The sequence below is a fragment of the Lepidochelys kempii genome, chromosome 19, assembly GCF_965140285.1.
Source record: "Lepidochelys kempii isolate rLepKem1 chromosome 19, rLepKem1.hap1, whole genome shotgun sequence".
Lineage (NCBI taxonomy): Eukaryota > Metazoa > Chordata > Testudines > Cheloniidae > Lepidochelys > Lepidochelys kempii.
Window position 1 is genome coordinate 7643620 of NC_136398.1, and position 14307 is coordinate 7657926.

Sequence of the window (14307 nt, forward strand, 5' to 3'; positions counted from 1 at the left end):
TTTGAGATGATGGAAATATAAATACAGAAAAACACAGAAGTGATTTTTTTCCAGATCAAAACACTTAAGCCTAGTTAGGCAACTGTCAGTGTATGCTAAGGCAAAAAACATTTCAACATACTTACAGTTTTGATCTGCAATAGTCCCAGCTAGTGCTTCCTGTTTTCCTTTCCCCTCTTTCCTACATTCTACATCCATGTCACGTTCATTAGAGCTTCTTTGCTGGGCCTCCACAGGTGCATATTAATTTGAAGTGTGACATAAACGGAATAAGGAAAAAGCCCTTAAACACATTTCATATTAAAACTCTGCCTGCGGTCCTCGAAGGACATGAAACAAAGGTTCACTGAATGATCACCAACAATTTATTTCAGTCCTAAACTTTTCAAAGCCAATAGCCTGTTTGGGGTTACTGCTCATCAGAATGACAGTTTTTTTAGTCAGAGAGGTGGTGTTCCCAGTGGATGGACTATGAGGCCTGGGTTCTATTTCTGCCACTGGCCTGCTGGGTGACTTTAGGCAAGTCTCTGTGCCTCAGTTTCCCACTCTGTAAAACAGGAATAATGATACTAACCCTCTCTTTATAAAATGCTTTGACATCTACCGATTAAAAGTGCCATATAAAAGCTACATATTAGTGGTTTTAGATTAACACACCAGCCACTCAATACTAAAGACCACCTGACTTTTAGAATAGATTCATAGCTACTTTTCATCTGAAGGATCACAGCAAATGAAGAGGTCAACCTGGATATTTGTAAAATGCCACACCATGTACAGTGTCTAATATCAACAGTTCTGTACATTTTAAAATATGTAAATCACTAAATAAATGCATGTGTAACAGGTCCAATAGAAAATACCACCACACCTGCCTTGTGTCTCTCTCTCTCTCTCTCAAAAAAAAAAAAATACGGTGGGTGAGGGAATATCTTTTATTGTAGATAAGGTCAGAAGGGACCATTATGATCATCTAGTCTGACCTCCTGCACAATGCAGGCCACCGAATCTCTCTCACCCACCCACTCCTGTGATAAACCTCTCACCTATGTCTGAGCTATTGAAATCCTCAAATCATGGTTTAAAGACTTCAAGGAGCAGAGAATCCTCCAGCAAGTGACCCGTGACCCGTGCCCCATGCTACAGAGGAAGGCAAAAAACCTCCAGGGCCTCTTCCAATCTGCCCTGGAGGAAAATTCCTTCCTGACCCCAAATATGGCGATCAGCTAAACCTTGAGCATATGGGCAAGATTCACCAGCCAGACACCCAGGAAAGAATTCTCTGTAGTAACTCAGATCCCACCCCATCTAACATCCCCTCACAGGCCATTGGGCCTATTTACCATGAATAGTTAAAGATCAATTAATTGCCAAAATCATGTTATCCCATCATACCATCTCCGCCATAAACTTATCAAGGTTAATCTTAAAGCCAGAGAGTCCTGTGCTGGGACCCACACAGCTACAACCAAGCCCACTGCAAACAACTATAAAAGAAGAACACACCTGAGACGCTGTAGCAGAGCAGTCTCCATAAGGATAGTTTTGTAAGTGACAATGCCACATTTATTCAGTAGTATCAAAGCAACTACCTCGAATTTAAAGGCAAAACAAGCTAGGCTCTAATTGGAGACAAAGCCACACTTACTGCTCTGCCCATATTCATCCCCTGCCAGTGTGAACGGGAGCTCCTTTTTCAGACACAGGACTTCTCATTCTGCCATTCCAAACCGTATTTAAATCAGCTCTCTGCCGAGAATCTAAGTGATCTCCAACCCACACAAACCCGACGGGCACTCTCTCATTTCATGTTTACATTCAAAAAATAATTTTAAAAAAAAATGAATGACAACAAAATGGGGGTTACAGAAAATGTTATTTCTGCTCAGGACACTAGCTTCGCTTTGTGCGCTCTTAGACTTCTTGTGTCTATTATTTCAGCGCTGAACCAAAGGCGAGACTAAAGTGCCTTTCCTCTGTCATGCAAATGGTAGCCACTAATAACGACCTGTGTCATAAATGAACAGCTCAATGCTATTTGAGCAAATACTAGGACATTGCCTAGAGCAGGATCCTACACAGTCAAGATGTTTGTGCTTAGACACAGCCACCTTGCTGCAGGAATTACAGAGGTGCTTCCCTTTCTGGGTGTAACCTTTCGTATGGGCCCCAGTTACGTTCCCTCGCTTAGCGCAATTAGCGGGGTCAGTTTCTCGGAGGATGAGCTTTTTCACAAAAACAGAGCCCAAGGCCATTTGCGAGCGAGGCTTTCCTGAGAGCTGCTCTGATGCCGTCAGGCGGGAACGAACAAACACAGATGCAGAGCGTAAACATGGACAGGGGAGAGGGATAGCTCAGTGGTTTGAGCATTGGCCTGCTAAACCCAGGGTTGTGAGTTCAATCCTTGAGGGGGCCATTTGGGATCTGGGGCAAAAATTGGGGATTGGTCCTGCTTTGAGTAGGGGGTTGGACTAGATGACCTCCTGAGGTCCCTTCCAGCCCTGATATTCTATGATTCTATGATCAGTGTCAGGGGAAGCTTTTCAAAGGGCCTTTCAAGACCTAAAACCCATTCACAATCACCGTAAAGGCCAACTGTCCCGCTGTTTGTAACTCCAATCCGCCTGCACCACATCAGCACTGAAGGGGTGCACGAGTGCAACACTAGACAACACACTGGTAGGGATTTTAGTGCAGAGGACAGTCCTTTGCTATGGCTGTGCATGAGATTAACTAACTGATGATACTGCCTAGCTCTTTTCATCCAGAGATCTCAAAGCATTTTATGATGTAGCTCAGTACCCCCATTTTACAGAAGGGGAAACCAAGGCATAGGGAGGTAAAGTCTAAGGTCGGCTAGAAAGGCTGTTAAACAGACTCACCCGCTGGCTGTTAAACACACAAACCCAAAGCAGCTGGCTGAACAGTAGGGTCCACAAGTAACTCCATAAAACACAAGGCAGACTCCTGCTTCTTCAAACCTTTCCCATGACAACAACTCTTTCTTAGATTGTAAGAAACAGGTGGCGACGTTTGTACTTCGTTGACCTCTAGATGTTACCATGATCTGTGTGCTAAACAACACAACATTGTGAGAATTCCAAGGTAAGGGACACATTTTCGGTATTTTATACAAGCTCTGGTTTATTTTAAACAAGAAAAAATTCTCTATGGAAGGCACCGGCAGGACTGGCGATGCCTCGCAGAGGAGGGACACAGGATCCACTCCAGATTGGTCAAACTATTTGCACGGCTTTTTTAAAGGATGCTTCCTGTGACCCGCCGGGTGAAAAAGCACCTGCTGATGGACCTAGTCCTGTCTGCTGACCAGACTGTTCAGCCCAAGCCTGTATGGTAGTTTCTAAAGAAACTATGCAGCAAGTGGGACTTGTGGAGTAACAAGGTGACTTTTCTCCCTGGCAGTCTCCAGTTCTGTTTTCCCCATCCGGAACAACTTCCAGCCTTCACTGCTCATCTGGTCACTCCATCCAGACGGGCTCACACATACTCCCCGCAGTCTGAAATGATCACTTTCTCTTTGGGTTTCCCATCTTTGCTGCCTTGAGCCTTAAGAAAAAGGAAACAAGAAGTAAAGATAAATCTCCAAGTCAGACCAAAAAAACAACTGGGGAAACATCCCGTTGTCTGCTCCCCAGACTCCTACCTCGATCTGCCGCACCACCTCAATCCCTTCCGTCACCTCTCCAAAGACCACATGCTTGCCATCCAGCCAGTCCGTTTTATCACAAGTAATGAAGAATTGGGAGCCGTTGGTGTTTGGGCCAGAGTTTGCCATCGATAACAACCCTGGGGACAAAATATTATTATTGTACTGAGGTCCAGTCACGGAGCAGGACCCGACTGTGCTGGGTGCACTGCAGGATGGTCCCTGCCCCAAACAGCTGACAAATACGAATGACCAGTATGCCATTTATCATAGATCTGCTCTACGCTCAGCGCATCACCACATCAGCTGCCTAATACAAATATTCCTTCAGCAGCCCCATCACAGGACAGCCACAAGGATCAAGAGACTCATAGAATATCAGGGTTGGAAGGGACCTCAAGAGGTCGTCTAGTCCAACCCCCTGTTCAAAGCAGGACCAATCCCCAGTTTTTGCCCCAGATCCCTAAATGGCCCCTCAAGGATTGAACTCACAGCCCTGGGTTTAGCAGGCCAATGCTCAAACCACTGAGCTATCCCTCCCCCAGAGAGAGACGGTCTGTTTGCTAGTATGTTTTCAGGTTATAATACAGTGCTGCCCTCTGCTTCCTTTCTCCTCCTGTCTCAGGCTTCATCCATCCCATTCATGATAGGCCCATTACACATTGCCCCACAGTGTTCAATACCATCATGTACCCTCCCACCGCATGCATCGAAACAATACATATTACAAGGAGAAGGTCAGGCCAGATTTGGTCGCAAGTTTAGATTTTGTAAAACACGAGTGTAGATTTTTTATAAAATATAGGATCCATCGAAACTCTCCCATGGAATATTACCACCCAATGGAAATAAAAAATCCAAATCAACATTCCCTACTGTGTTTACAACCCAGCATCATATTAGTGCACCAGACACTGAGCTCTGAACGCAACAAGTACGAAATTGACGACGCTCAGTGACAGCGGGAGAGCCGAAAGGCTGATATTGAGCCTCTTAGGGACACAGGACTGGAAATGACCTCTTGGGTCACCAACTCCAGTCCCGCTATCCCAAGCAACCCCTCGTAGCATCCTGCTCAAACTCTTACTTCTGGGTCGCTACTGCAAATCCAGCCTACGTCAGCTGGGACCAACTGTTACCATCAGCGGATGGCTACTAGGCAGCTGTTTATTGGCCTGTGTAAAATACATCGGTGGCCTCACAACGTACATAGGTGACAAAGGTCACTTCCTAGTGGAAAGGTGTCCACATCACAAACCCCACCCACAGGGTTAACACTGTCTCCATTTGCTGAAAAGCTCAGCCAAGAAGCAAGGGGCTGAACTGGCCACGGACAATGAAATCTTCTCCCACTTGTAGAGATGCTCTTTCCGAGTCAAGTTTGCAGCACATCAGTGGTGCAACGTGGGGGGAGCTGTACCCAATCTGTGCCTGACGCAAGAGCTTCACCCTATGGCTACGGAGCCCTCTGCCCCCTCCCCCCCAGGGGCTGCAGGGATGTGGTGCTGGGCACTTCCGGGAGTGGCACAGGGCCAGGGCAGGCGGGGAGCCTGCCTTAGCCCTGCCATGCCACAGGGGTGGCAATTCCGCAGGCTGTAGTTTGCCCACCCCTAGTGTAGACATAGCTTCAAAGGCTGAGAATCCAGCACCATTTACTGATAATGAACTCAGTCACACCCCAAAAGTTCCAGCAATCTGCCCCATGCAGTCGCAGCAACCTTTGCCTGAGCTGCCCCACTAAGCCAGCCTGCTCCCGCACCCACAGGATCTGGCCTTACCTGGTCCCGTGTGCTTCAGAATAAAGTTTTCGTCGTCAAATTTCTTCCCATAGATCGATTTGCCTCCGGTGCCATTGTGGTTGGTGAAATCTCCAGCCTGACACATGAACTGGGGGATGATGCGATGGAAACTGCTTCCCTTGAAGCCAAAGTTCTTTTCGTGGGTGCATAAGCAGCGGAAATTCTCTGTGTGTGTTGGGGGGGGCAGGGCGGGGCGGGATAGGGGAGGAAAGAAAGCAAAATCAAAGTTCAAAATGCCAGCAATGGCGCTATATGCGAAAGTTCATCTTAGAAAGCGCCTTAGAGGCGTGGCACTCTCTCTCACCTGCTGTCATGGGCACAATGTCTGAGCGCAGGAGAATCTGGATTCGACCAGCAGGCTTGTTTCCAATCTTGATGTCCATGTACACCTGAGGATTGGCCCTGGATTTCTTAGCAGGAGGTTCACCCTAGGGAAGAGAAACAAAGTGATGTTCCCATAGGTTCTTCTTACAGAGGCCTCCAGCCCCGAGTTCTCAGCCTTCAGTGGGACAGCAGGCTGTGACAATTCCACCTGGGGGCGGGGCTGCTCCCCCTCACACAGGGAACGTCAACACAGCAATCAGGAGGCGTGACTGCTGCTCGTGTAGACGTACCTGAGCTAGCTCGAGTAACAATAGCAGCGAAGCTCCAACAGCATAGACAGCCTGAGAACATACCCAGGGTGCCGGGCAGGGCTGGGCTCCGGAGTCTAGCCCATGCCCACGGACGCTGCCCTCGTGACTCGAGCTAGCTTTGAACTTGCCTTTTTCAGTATCTGTGGCATCTGAAAGGAATTTCTGAAGCCGCAAAAAATTGTGGCACTAATGCATCTCCTGCCCTCATGCCTGACCTGCTGCAACTCGGACAGCGTTTTAAACCGACGACTCACCCAAACCCTGACCATGTTCAACTCCTCCTTTCCATCGACACAAAAGGAACAATTCAAATCCATCGCTCGATTCCTTCCTTCTCCCCACAGAAAGAGAGAGAGAGTCCTGCCGTTTACCTCCTGCGTCTCTGATTTGGAAGGCTCTGCTCCCTCTTCCTCTGCATTCTCCTCAAGCGTCTTCCCCGAAAACTTCTTCAACCAGTCATCATCCGACCAGACTGGGACAGAGAGAAGAAGGGATCAGAACAGGGTCTAAACCAAATCACGTGCTCTTCTGTGGCATGAGCAGCCAGGTCTGAACACAGTGTGTTCTAGGACAGCTTTAAGACTTTGAAGGTGCAGGAGCACTCAGTCCCCAGTAGGAGAACCCTAAGGACACAGAGCCCACAGCACAGAGAATTTAGACCCATTACACAGGTGAATGAGAAAGTGATGGTCATTGAGTCAGTATCTGCAGCCTAGTAAAACCTCCCATTAGAGTCAGCTCTCTAATATTACCAACAGAATCAGCCCACTCAGTCTTCCCTAATGGCTACTCTGCCCACGTAACGTGTGACACAGGCCCTCAGCAAAGCGATGGAGAAGGGAGACATTCAGCAAGCAAACAGAACCCAACACAGCCAGGCAGTACTGACAGCAGGACATTGAGGTACCCCCCCACCGCCTTCTCATTCACCGACTCACCGGGTCTGGAAGAACCTTCCTTAATCCGCATTGGCTTGGCCAAGTTGACACGAATCGTCCTGCCAAAAAGCTCAGATTCATTCTAAGGAGAACGAAAGAGAAAAAGGTGAGAAATTCCTACGTTCTCCAAATCCCTGCGGGGCTCCGAGAGAGAGTCAAGAGAAACACAGACCTTCCTGCCCGCTATCTGAGAGTATTGATTATTTGAATTACCATAGCAACCCCAGTCATGGACCGAGAGCGCATTGGGCTAGGTCAGGAGTGGCCAACCTGAGCCTGAGAAGGAGCCAGAATTTACCAATGTGCCCTGCCAAAAAGCCACAGTAATACATCAGCGGCCCCGCATCAGCTCCCCGCGCCCACCGGCGGCCCCACGATCAGCACCTCCCGATCAGCTGCTTTGTGGCATGCAGGAGGCTCTGGGGAGGGAGGGGGAGGAGCAAGGGCATGGCAGCCTCAGGGGAGGGGGCAGGAAGGGATGGAGCGGGGGCAGGGCCAGAGGTTGAGCAGTGAGCACCCCCCCCCCCGGCACATTAAGAAGTTGGCACCTGTAGGTCCGGCCCCAGAGTCGGTGCCTTTACAAGGAGCCGCATATTAACCTCTGAAGAGCCGCCCGCGGGGCTAGGTGATGGACAAACACAGAACAAACAGACAGCCCTGCCCCAAAGAGCTTACGAAGCGTGAGACAAGAGAAAAAGAGGGAGACAGGGAGGAGCACGAGGCAACGAGGAGACAATATCGGCAAACACGAGTGGCAGTGGTCTTGACACACCAGCGGCCTAACCGTCGAACAAAGGCCCGCCTCCAAGGATATGCAAAAGCAACCACTACCCCCCATTTTAGCCGGCAATTCCCTTTACACTCGAAGAACCTGCAGCCAGTGCTACACGCTGATGGGATTCCTCTCTGACTTGTGTCCATTCCCGACCGCTGTTATACGGGAAGGATCCAGAACCGAGTTACTTAAAAAAACACATCCCACCCCAGAGGGTATCAGATCCATGTTTCCCTTTCTTGGCCTAGGAGCTATGATCAGCTGTCAAGGGGATGAGGGTCATTAGATATAAGAGACTAACAGAAATCTCCAGACAATGGTGAGACATTTGGTCATGTCTCATCGTACTGGGAGCAGAGCAAAGCCAAATGATGCAGGGGATAGAGAAAGGGCAACACTTCCCCCAAGAAGGTTCAGTAAAGGGGATTGTAATCCATACCATATTGTCAATAGCAGCTGCAGCATCCTAAGGGAAGAGCAAGAGAAAATACGTTATTGCTAATTCAGCCATTACTCCTCTATTCATGTAAAAAAAAACAAACAAAAAAAAATCCACCCTAGGCGCATGGAAGGCTGCGAGGATTTCATATCAATGCATAGCCTGGGCTGGCAGAAATGGTCTAACCCAAAAATAAGGCTTGCTCCTCAATGCAAAGCCTGTAGCTTCTTGCCACATCTCACGTGGACCTTCACAAGTGTTTTCAGACACAGGGGCAGATGCATTCCTGGTTTTCGCCCCATCGATCCAATCAGCTAATGCCTCCAAATTGCACACCATTTGGGTCCCGTGTTATGCTGGTTTTTATTTTTTGAAGCCTGCGATAGGGTCGTCAGGCCACAAACAGGTGCCAGCACATGGTATCTACTGAACTAAAACCACCACTGGCATCATGGACTGAGACAGCCCTGGTCAAGATTTTGGACCACAAAGATTTTCCAAGGCGGAGATGGATCATCCAAAGAAAGCAGAAAAAACAGAGATGGCAAAACTGGACCCAGAAGTGGGACAGCAACTCCAGCCGAAGGAGAACCGTATGTAGCCATGGCTGTTAACCTTGAAGGAGTCAGTAACAAAGGGTGTGATCCGATTCCCACTGACGTCAACTGCAAAACTACCAAGGACTTCAGTGGGAGCAGGACTCGGTGAAAAATGGTGGAGGAGGAAGAGATTTCAAACTCAGTATTAAAATTTGCTCCTTTCTCACCTCTGCCAACTCAAATTCGATGAAAGCAAATCCCCGGTGCTTTTCTGTGGAAAGATAACGAACAGTTACAGCCGCCAGGAAAGCCAGAGAACAAGAGATTTGACAACAAGTCACTCGTGCTGCGAAGGGAAATTAATTTCTCTGCTGCTCCTTCCCCATTTGAGAATTCAGACTTTGTTTCAGACACACTAATGTTTTCAGAGGCTGGTGCAAAGAACTAGCAACATCAGGGGTTACGAAATGGCCCATTTTTAATTACTTCAAGTTGTACAGAAACATTAAACTGTTCTTTATGGCTCTGATGTTAACAAAGCTAAATCTCCATCAAGGTAATTCTCAGGTAATGAATTTAAACAATTTGTTGTACAGAAAGAAGAGCTAGCTTTACACCGTCATCCTGAAATAAGCTCCAGGGCACCTGGATCCATGCAGACTCACTGAAGTCAAGTCTGTGCATGTGGAAATCACTGCAGGATTGGAGTTTTAGTTCACAACCGAGATAGAGAAAAGGCACACAGTAGCATGTAATGACAGGAAAATCCCTTTGCTAAGTACTGAAAGTTGCTATTTATGAAATAAATAAACAAACATGATTTAAAGAAGACATTGCAAAATACACGGTGTTCATCTATTTTGAAAACTGTAATTTAGTTTTAATTGTTCACGCAAATATATCAGGGAGTTCGAGCACATGCCCTGGAGAATATGTTGTCAGAGAATGGACTTTCAGTAATAACAGATCTGACTGCAACTGCTATTGAATCTTTGCTATGAAGCAGGGAGAGGACAGTGGTTTCTAGGTGATTACTGAGGGTCGGGATTGTAAATTGTCCTGGTGTGATTCAGAAGATGCTAAGAAACTGGTCAAGTTCATTGGAAAACTCAAGCCTCTAAAGTTTTGCACATTCCAAAGACAGCATGTTACCCAGCACATCCAGAGCACTATGAACCGCAGTGGTCCTGGTGCACTGGGAAAATGCTGCCTCCAGATTTTGATGTTACAGAAGCACAAACCTCTACAGTTATCATTATGCAGGGTTCTCTCTTCAAGAGAGCCTCGCAAGCCATGGTTTCTTGGGAAGCAGCAAACCCCAAGGACAGAGCAGCTGAAGAGGGCAACTTGACACTTCTCTCAAATTCTTGGACATGATTCCTGACACAGAGATCCACACAGGGCAAGAAACAAGACAGACCAAAGCAGGAACGGACTCACCAGTTTCATAGTCCAGAGGTATCTGAATATCAGTGATATCTCCAAAGGGAATAAAGGCAGCATGAAGAACTCTCTCATCCACCTCTTCCGCAAGTCCACCTGCAAGTCACATAGAGTGTTCTCTACCTGTGCAGCCTGTTTGCCCACTAAGACTTCCCAGTGCAGAAACATGGCCTCCGTGCAGAGGAAAGGATGGCCTGCTGATTACAGACAGTTTGTAAACTTACAGCTAGCGCAGAATGCAGTCACTTTTTTTTTCAGCGGAGCTTCCCACAAGTAGCATAGCAAATCAGCGCTCTAGAGACCACCCTGGTTTCCAGGCCATGTGCAGGTGCTATTCAGAGTGCTGGTTTTGATCTACAAAGTGGCTTATAGCCTGAGTCCTACCTTAGTCCTGGGGATACTCACACACTTAGAATTAAACATGTGGCTACGTCTATGCAGGATTGGGGCCAGCGGTTTGGGGAAAGATCTGAAGTTTCTCCAGTGGCTTCTACACTGTTTTCAAAACCCTCCAGTGGCCTCAAAGAAAATCCCTTCTGTATAAGAGACACCACCCTCCCCATCAGCAAATAAGGACCCTATAAGAGACACCACCCTCCCCATCAGCAAATAAGGACCCTAAATAAGGGAACCCATTCCAACCCCCTAACTTTTTAAAAACCCTTTTGAAAAAATGAAGAATGCAGGTACCACTTGAATTCACAACCAGTTCCTGCTCCTTTTCTGCTTCTTAATCTACATCTGGCTTGGACCAAATACACACACACACACACACCGCCCCCAAAAAACCAAACAAACTGCTAATCCCATCCCAGGACCAGATTCTTCAGCTCCCCAAATGGCAACAGATAGGCACATGAGCAAAAACAGACCTGCCAGATGTACTGAGCCAAAGACAGTGACCAAAGGGAAGGTTTTGTGCACCGCATGGCAGAGTCTGATCAGCCAAACTTTAATCAGACTTCTTGTATCACAAACCTGACCTTACCCACACCAACACCATCTTGGCGTGAAATCGTACAAGGGAGAGAGAACTACAAGCTCTGTACAACTCACCCGCTAGCTCAGGAATAGATCCAAATACAGTAACATGGAGACCTGGCTGGAAACTGAAATGCAGGCAGATTTCCATGGTAAAAGGGGGAACCTTTGCCTACGCTGACAGGGCACATACAAGGAAGTGGACCAGAACCATCGCATCACCTGCTCGTGCTGGCGGGTCAGACGAACTGACCTTTGCAAGCTGCACTTGCCCTGCCCAAGCTAGCAGCTACACAAACACACATTGCCCAGCACAAACTAGCAGCTCAGACACTAGGAAGTGGAGTAGCACCCTCCCAAGTCTCAGTCTTCCACACCTGCTGCAGACAGGTGCCATGGATCAGTGCAGATGCAGCTAAGCACCAGGGACAACATTAATTTAGCAAGTCATCTGGAGGTCAGGGGAGGGCAAGAATACATGAGCCCTGCAGCTTGGTTGAGGGGGAGAGCAAGCAGGTATTAAAAAGTTGGGCAAAGGATTGAGGAACATCTGAGCTGCCAAGTTGTTTGGGTACGCATCCCAACCTGCGAACAGGACCTCCCTGGGCAGGAAACACACACGGCATACAGCCAGAGTGCTTCAACTCAGGTGCCTGGAGTTAGGCACCATAATAAGAGGCCTGATTTTTCATAAGTAAGAGCAGCTGCTCTCAGGAACCCCCCTGAAGACCAGGCCTACAGGGGTTTAGGCAACAGAGTTAAAACATTATGACCTAAGCGGGCATTCATCCCATTCGGTTCATGCATGAGAGGTGCACACTTCCCACTAGTCAAAGGAAGGAGACTACGTTAAAGTGCCATTTCGTTTTCCCTTCAGCTGAGTGTGACCCATTTTACTGAGTCTCCTGCTCTTTTGCCTCATCCCAAAAGCCCCAGCTCCGGGACTCCAGGGAGTCTGAGAACACGAGCCCTTCAACAAGAAGGAGAGCCAGCATGTTTCCAGCCCTGCAGGGACAAGCGGGGAACCGTAAAGCTAAACAGGCTTTGAGCCTTTGATAATCGCAACGCCCCCCCCCGCCCCCATAACGACGTTTAACCCAATAATTTCGGGTGGGGTTTGTAATCCCCGCAGCCTCTCCCCGCGCTGGGCCAAGGCCACAGGAGAGGCGCCCTGCGCAACCCGGCAAGCGCCAGAGGACGCGGGAGGGAGAAGCCAGCCCCGGAGCAGGGCAAGGCGGGGGGGGACACAGGGCAAGGCGGGGATGGCGGGGGGGGGACGACACAGGGCAAGGCGGGGATAGCGGGGGGGGGACGACACAGGGCAAGGCGGGGATGGCGGGGGGGGGACGACACAGGGCAAGGGGGGATAGCGGGGGGGCGACACAGGGCAAGGCGGGGATGGCGGGGATAGCGGGGGGGGGACGCAGGGCAAGGCGGGGATGGCGGGGGGGGGACGCAGGGCAAGGGGGGATAGCGGGGGGGGGACGCAGGGCAAGGCGGGGGGGACGCAGGGGATAGCGGGGGGGACGGGACGACACAGGGCAAGGCGGGGATAGCGGGGGGGGGGGACGACGGGACAGGGCAAGGCGGGGGGGGACGACGGGACAGGGCAAGGCGGGGATAGCGGGGGGGGGGACGGGACAGGGCAAGGCGGGGGGGGACGCAGGGGATAGCGGGGGGGGACGGGACGGGACAGGGCTGCTCTCGCCACAGGACTCCCCGGGGGGACGCGCTGGTTGCGGGGGGGGGACGCGTGGCGCGCTTTACCCCCCCCCCCCGCCCCGGGGAGCTGCGAGACCCCCGCTCCCGCCGCGACTCACCCACGTACAGCACCCTCTTGGTGGAAGCCATCTTCCCGCCCCAAACCCTCCCCTTGCCCCGGAACCTCACCCGGCCCGGCCCGCCCCGCCCCTGCCGAGACACGCGGCCGCGGCGGCGGGTTCCCGGGGCCGGGCGCTCACCGCGCTGCTCCGCTGCGGGAGGCGGCGGCCGCCGCCGGCCCTTTCCCGGCCTCCGGGTGCAGGGTTTGCCGTGCGAGTGGTTGGAAATCGCTCCGGTCCGGTAGCGGCGAGCGCTGCCGCTGCCCCAGGCAGGTCGTTTCACTCACGGGGCTGCCGCTCGGCCAGCTGGGGGGGGTGTGTGTGTGTGTCTGTGGAGGGGGGGGGGGGTCCAATTCAAAAATTGCCCCTAGACCCAGGAGCAAGAGGCACAAGGCTTCGTTAACAGCCGTGAGAGTGGCAAGGAGGGCCAGCTGTTCAGATTAACACAGGGGCGGCTTGATCGCCGGCTGAAAGGACCTACATGGGGGATACACTTGGCTCTTCCGTCTAGGAGAGGGAGGTAATAACAGAAGGCCACTAGCCGTCACCTTCAGCCCCCAACTAAAACCTCTCCCATGCATCATCAAGGATCGACAACCTATCCTGAAGGACGACCCATCGCTCTCACAGATCTTGGGAGACAGGCAAGTCCTTGCTTACAGACAGCCCCCCAACCTGAAGCAAATACTCACCAGCAACCACACACCACACAACAGAACCAGTAACCCAGGAACCTATCCTTGCAACAAAGCCCGTTGCCAACTGTGTCCACATATCTATTCAGGGGACACCATCATAGGGCCTAATCACATCAGCCACACTATCAGAGGCTCGTTCACCTGCACATCTACCAAGTGATATATGCCATCATGTGCCAGCAATGCCCCTTGCCATGTCCATTGGTCAAACTGGACAGTCTCTACGTAAAAGAATAAATGGACACAAATCAGACATCAAGAATTATAACATTCAAAAACCACTTGGAGAACACTTCACGCTCTTTGATCACTCGATTACAGACCTAAAAGTGGCAATTCTTCAACAAAAAAACTTCAAAAACAGACTCCAACAAGAGACTGCTGAATTGGAATTAATTTGCAAACTGGATACAATTAACTTAGGCTTGAATAAAGACTGGGAGTGGATGGGTCATTACACAAAGTAAAACTATTTCCCCATGTTTATTTCCCCCACAGTTCCTCAGACATTCTTGTCAACTGCTGGAAATGGCCCACCTTGATTATCACTACAAAAGGTTTCCCCCCTTTCCC

General features: G+C 50.0%; 1 protein-coding gene across 4 annotated transcripts; it reads right to left on the reverse strand.

The window, feature by feature from the left end:
* Window positions 1-3117: 3117 nt before the first annotated feature.
* Window positions 3118-13090, reverse strand: PPIE (peptidylprolyl isomerase E). Of its 4 annotated transcripts, none has more exons than XM_073317365.2 (10): window positions 13037-13090; window positions 10233-10331; window positions 9020-9063; window positions 8254-8280; window positions 7040-7121; window positions 6473-6573; window positions 5771-5894; window positions 5446-5631; window positions 3665-3807; window positions 3118-3567 (listed from the first exon to the last, which is right to left on the reverse strand). In XM_073317365.2, exons 1-10 carry the CDS (start codon window positions 13065-13067, stop codon window positions 3499-3501), a joined length of 906 nt encoding a protein of 301 aa, XP_073173466.1. In that variant the 5' UTR covers window positions 13068-13090; the 3' UTR covers window positions 3118-3498. The 4 variants fall into 4 exon arrangements, with proteins under 4 accessions (XP_073173466.1, XP_073173468.1, XP_073173464.1 ...); XM_073317367.2 differs by lacking the exon at window positions 13037-13090 and adding an exon at window positions 11594-12453; XM_073317363.2 differs by lacking the exon at window positions 13037-13090 and adding an exon at window positions 11292-11658.
* Between the last annotated feature and the right edge of the window lie 1217 nt (window positions 13091-14307).

Bases quoted from the DNA above. Each gene is read 5' to 3' on its own strand.
- PPIE (XM_073317363.2), bottom strand. From the start codon at position 11,367: ATGGAAATCTGCCTGCATTTCAGTTTCCAGCCAGGTCTCCATGTTACT. The intron at 9,064-10,232 runs GTGAGTCCGTTC...ATCTTTCCACAG, and splicing joins ACCTCTGGACTATGAAACTG to AAAAGCACCGGGGATTTGCT. The intron at 5,895-6,472 runs GTAAACGGCAGG...TCTCTTCCCTAG, and splicing joins CCAAATCAGAGACGCAGGAG to GGTGAACCTCCTGCTAAGAA.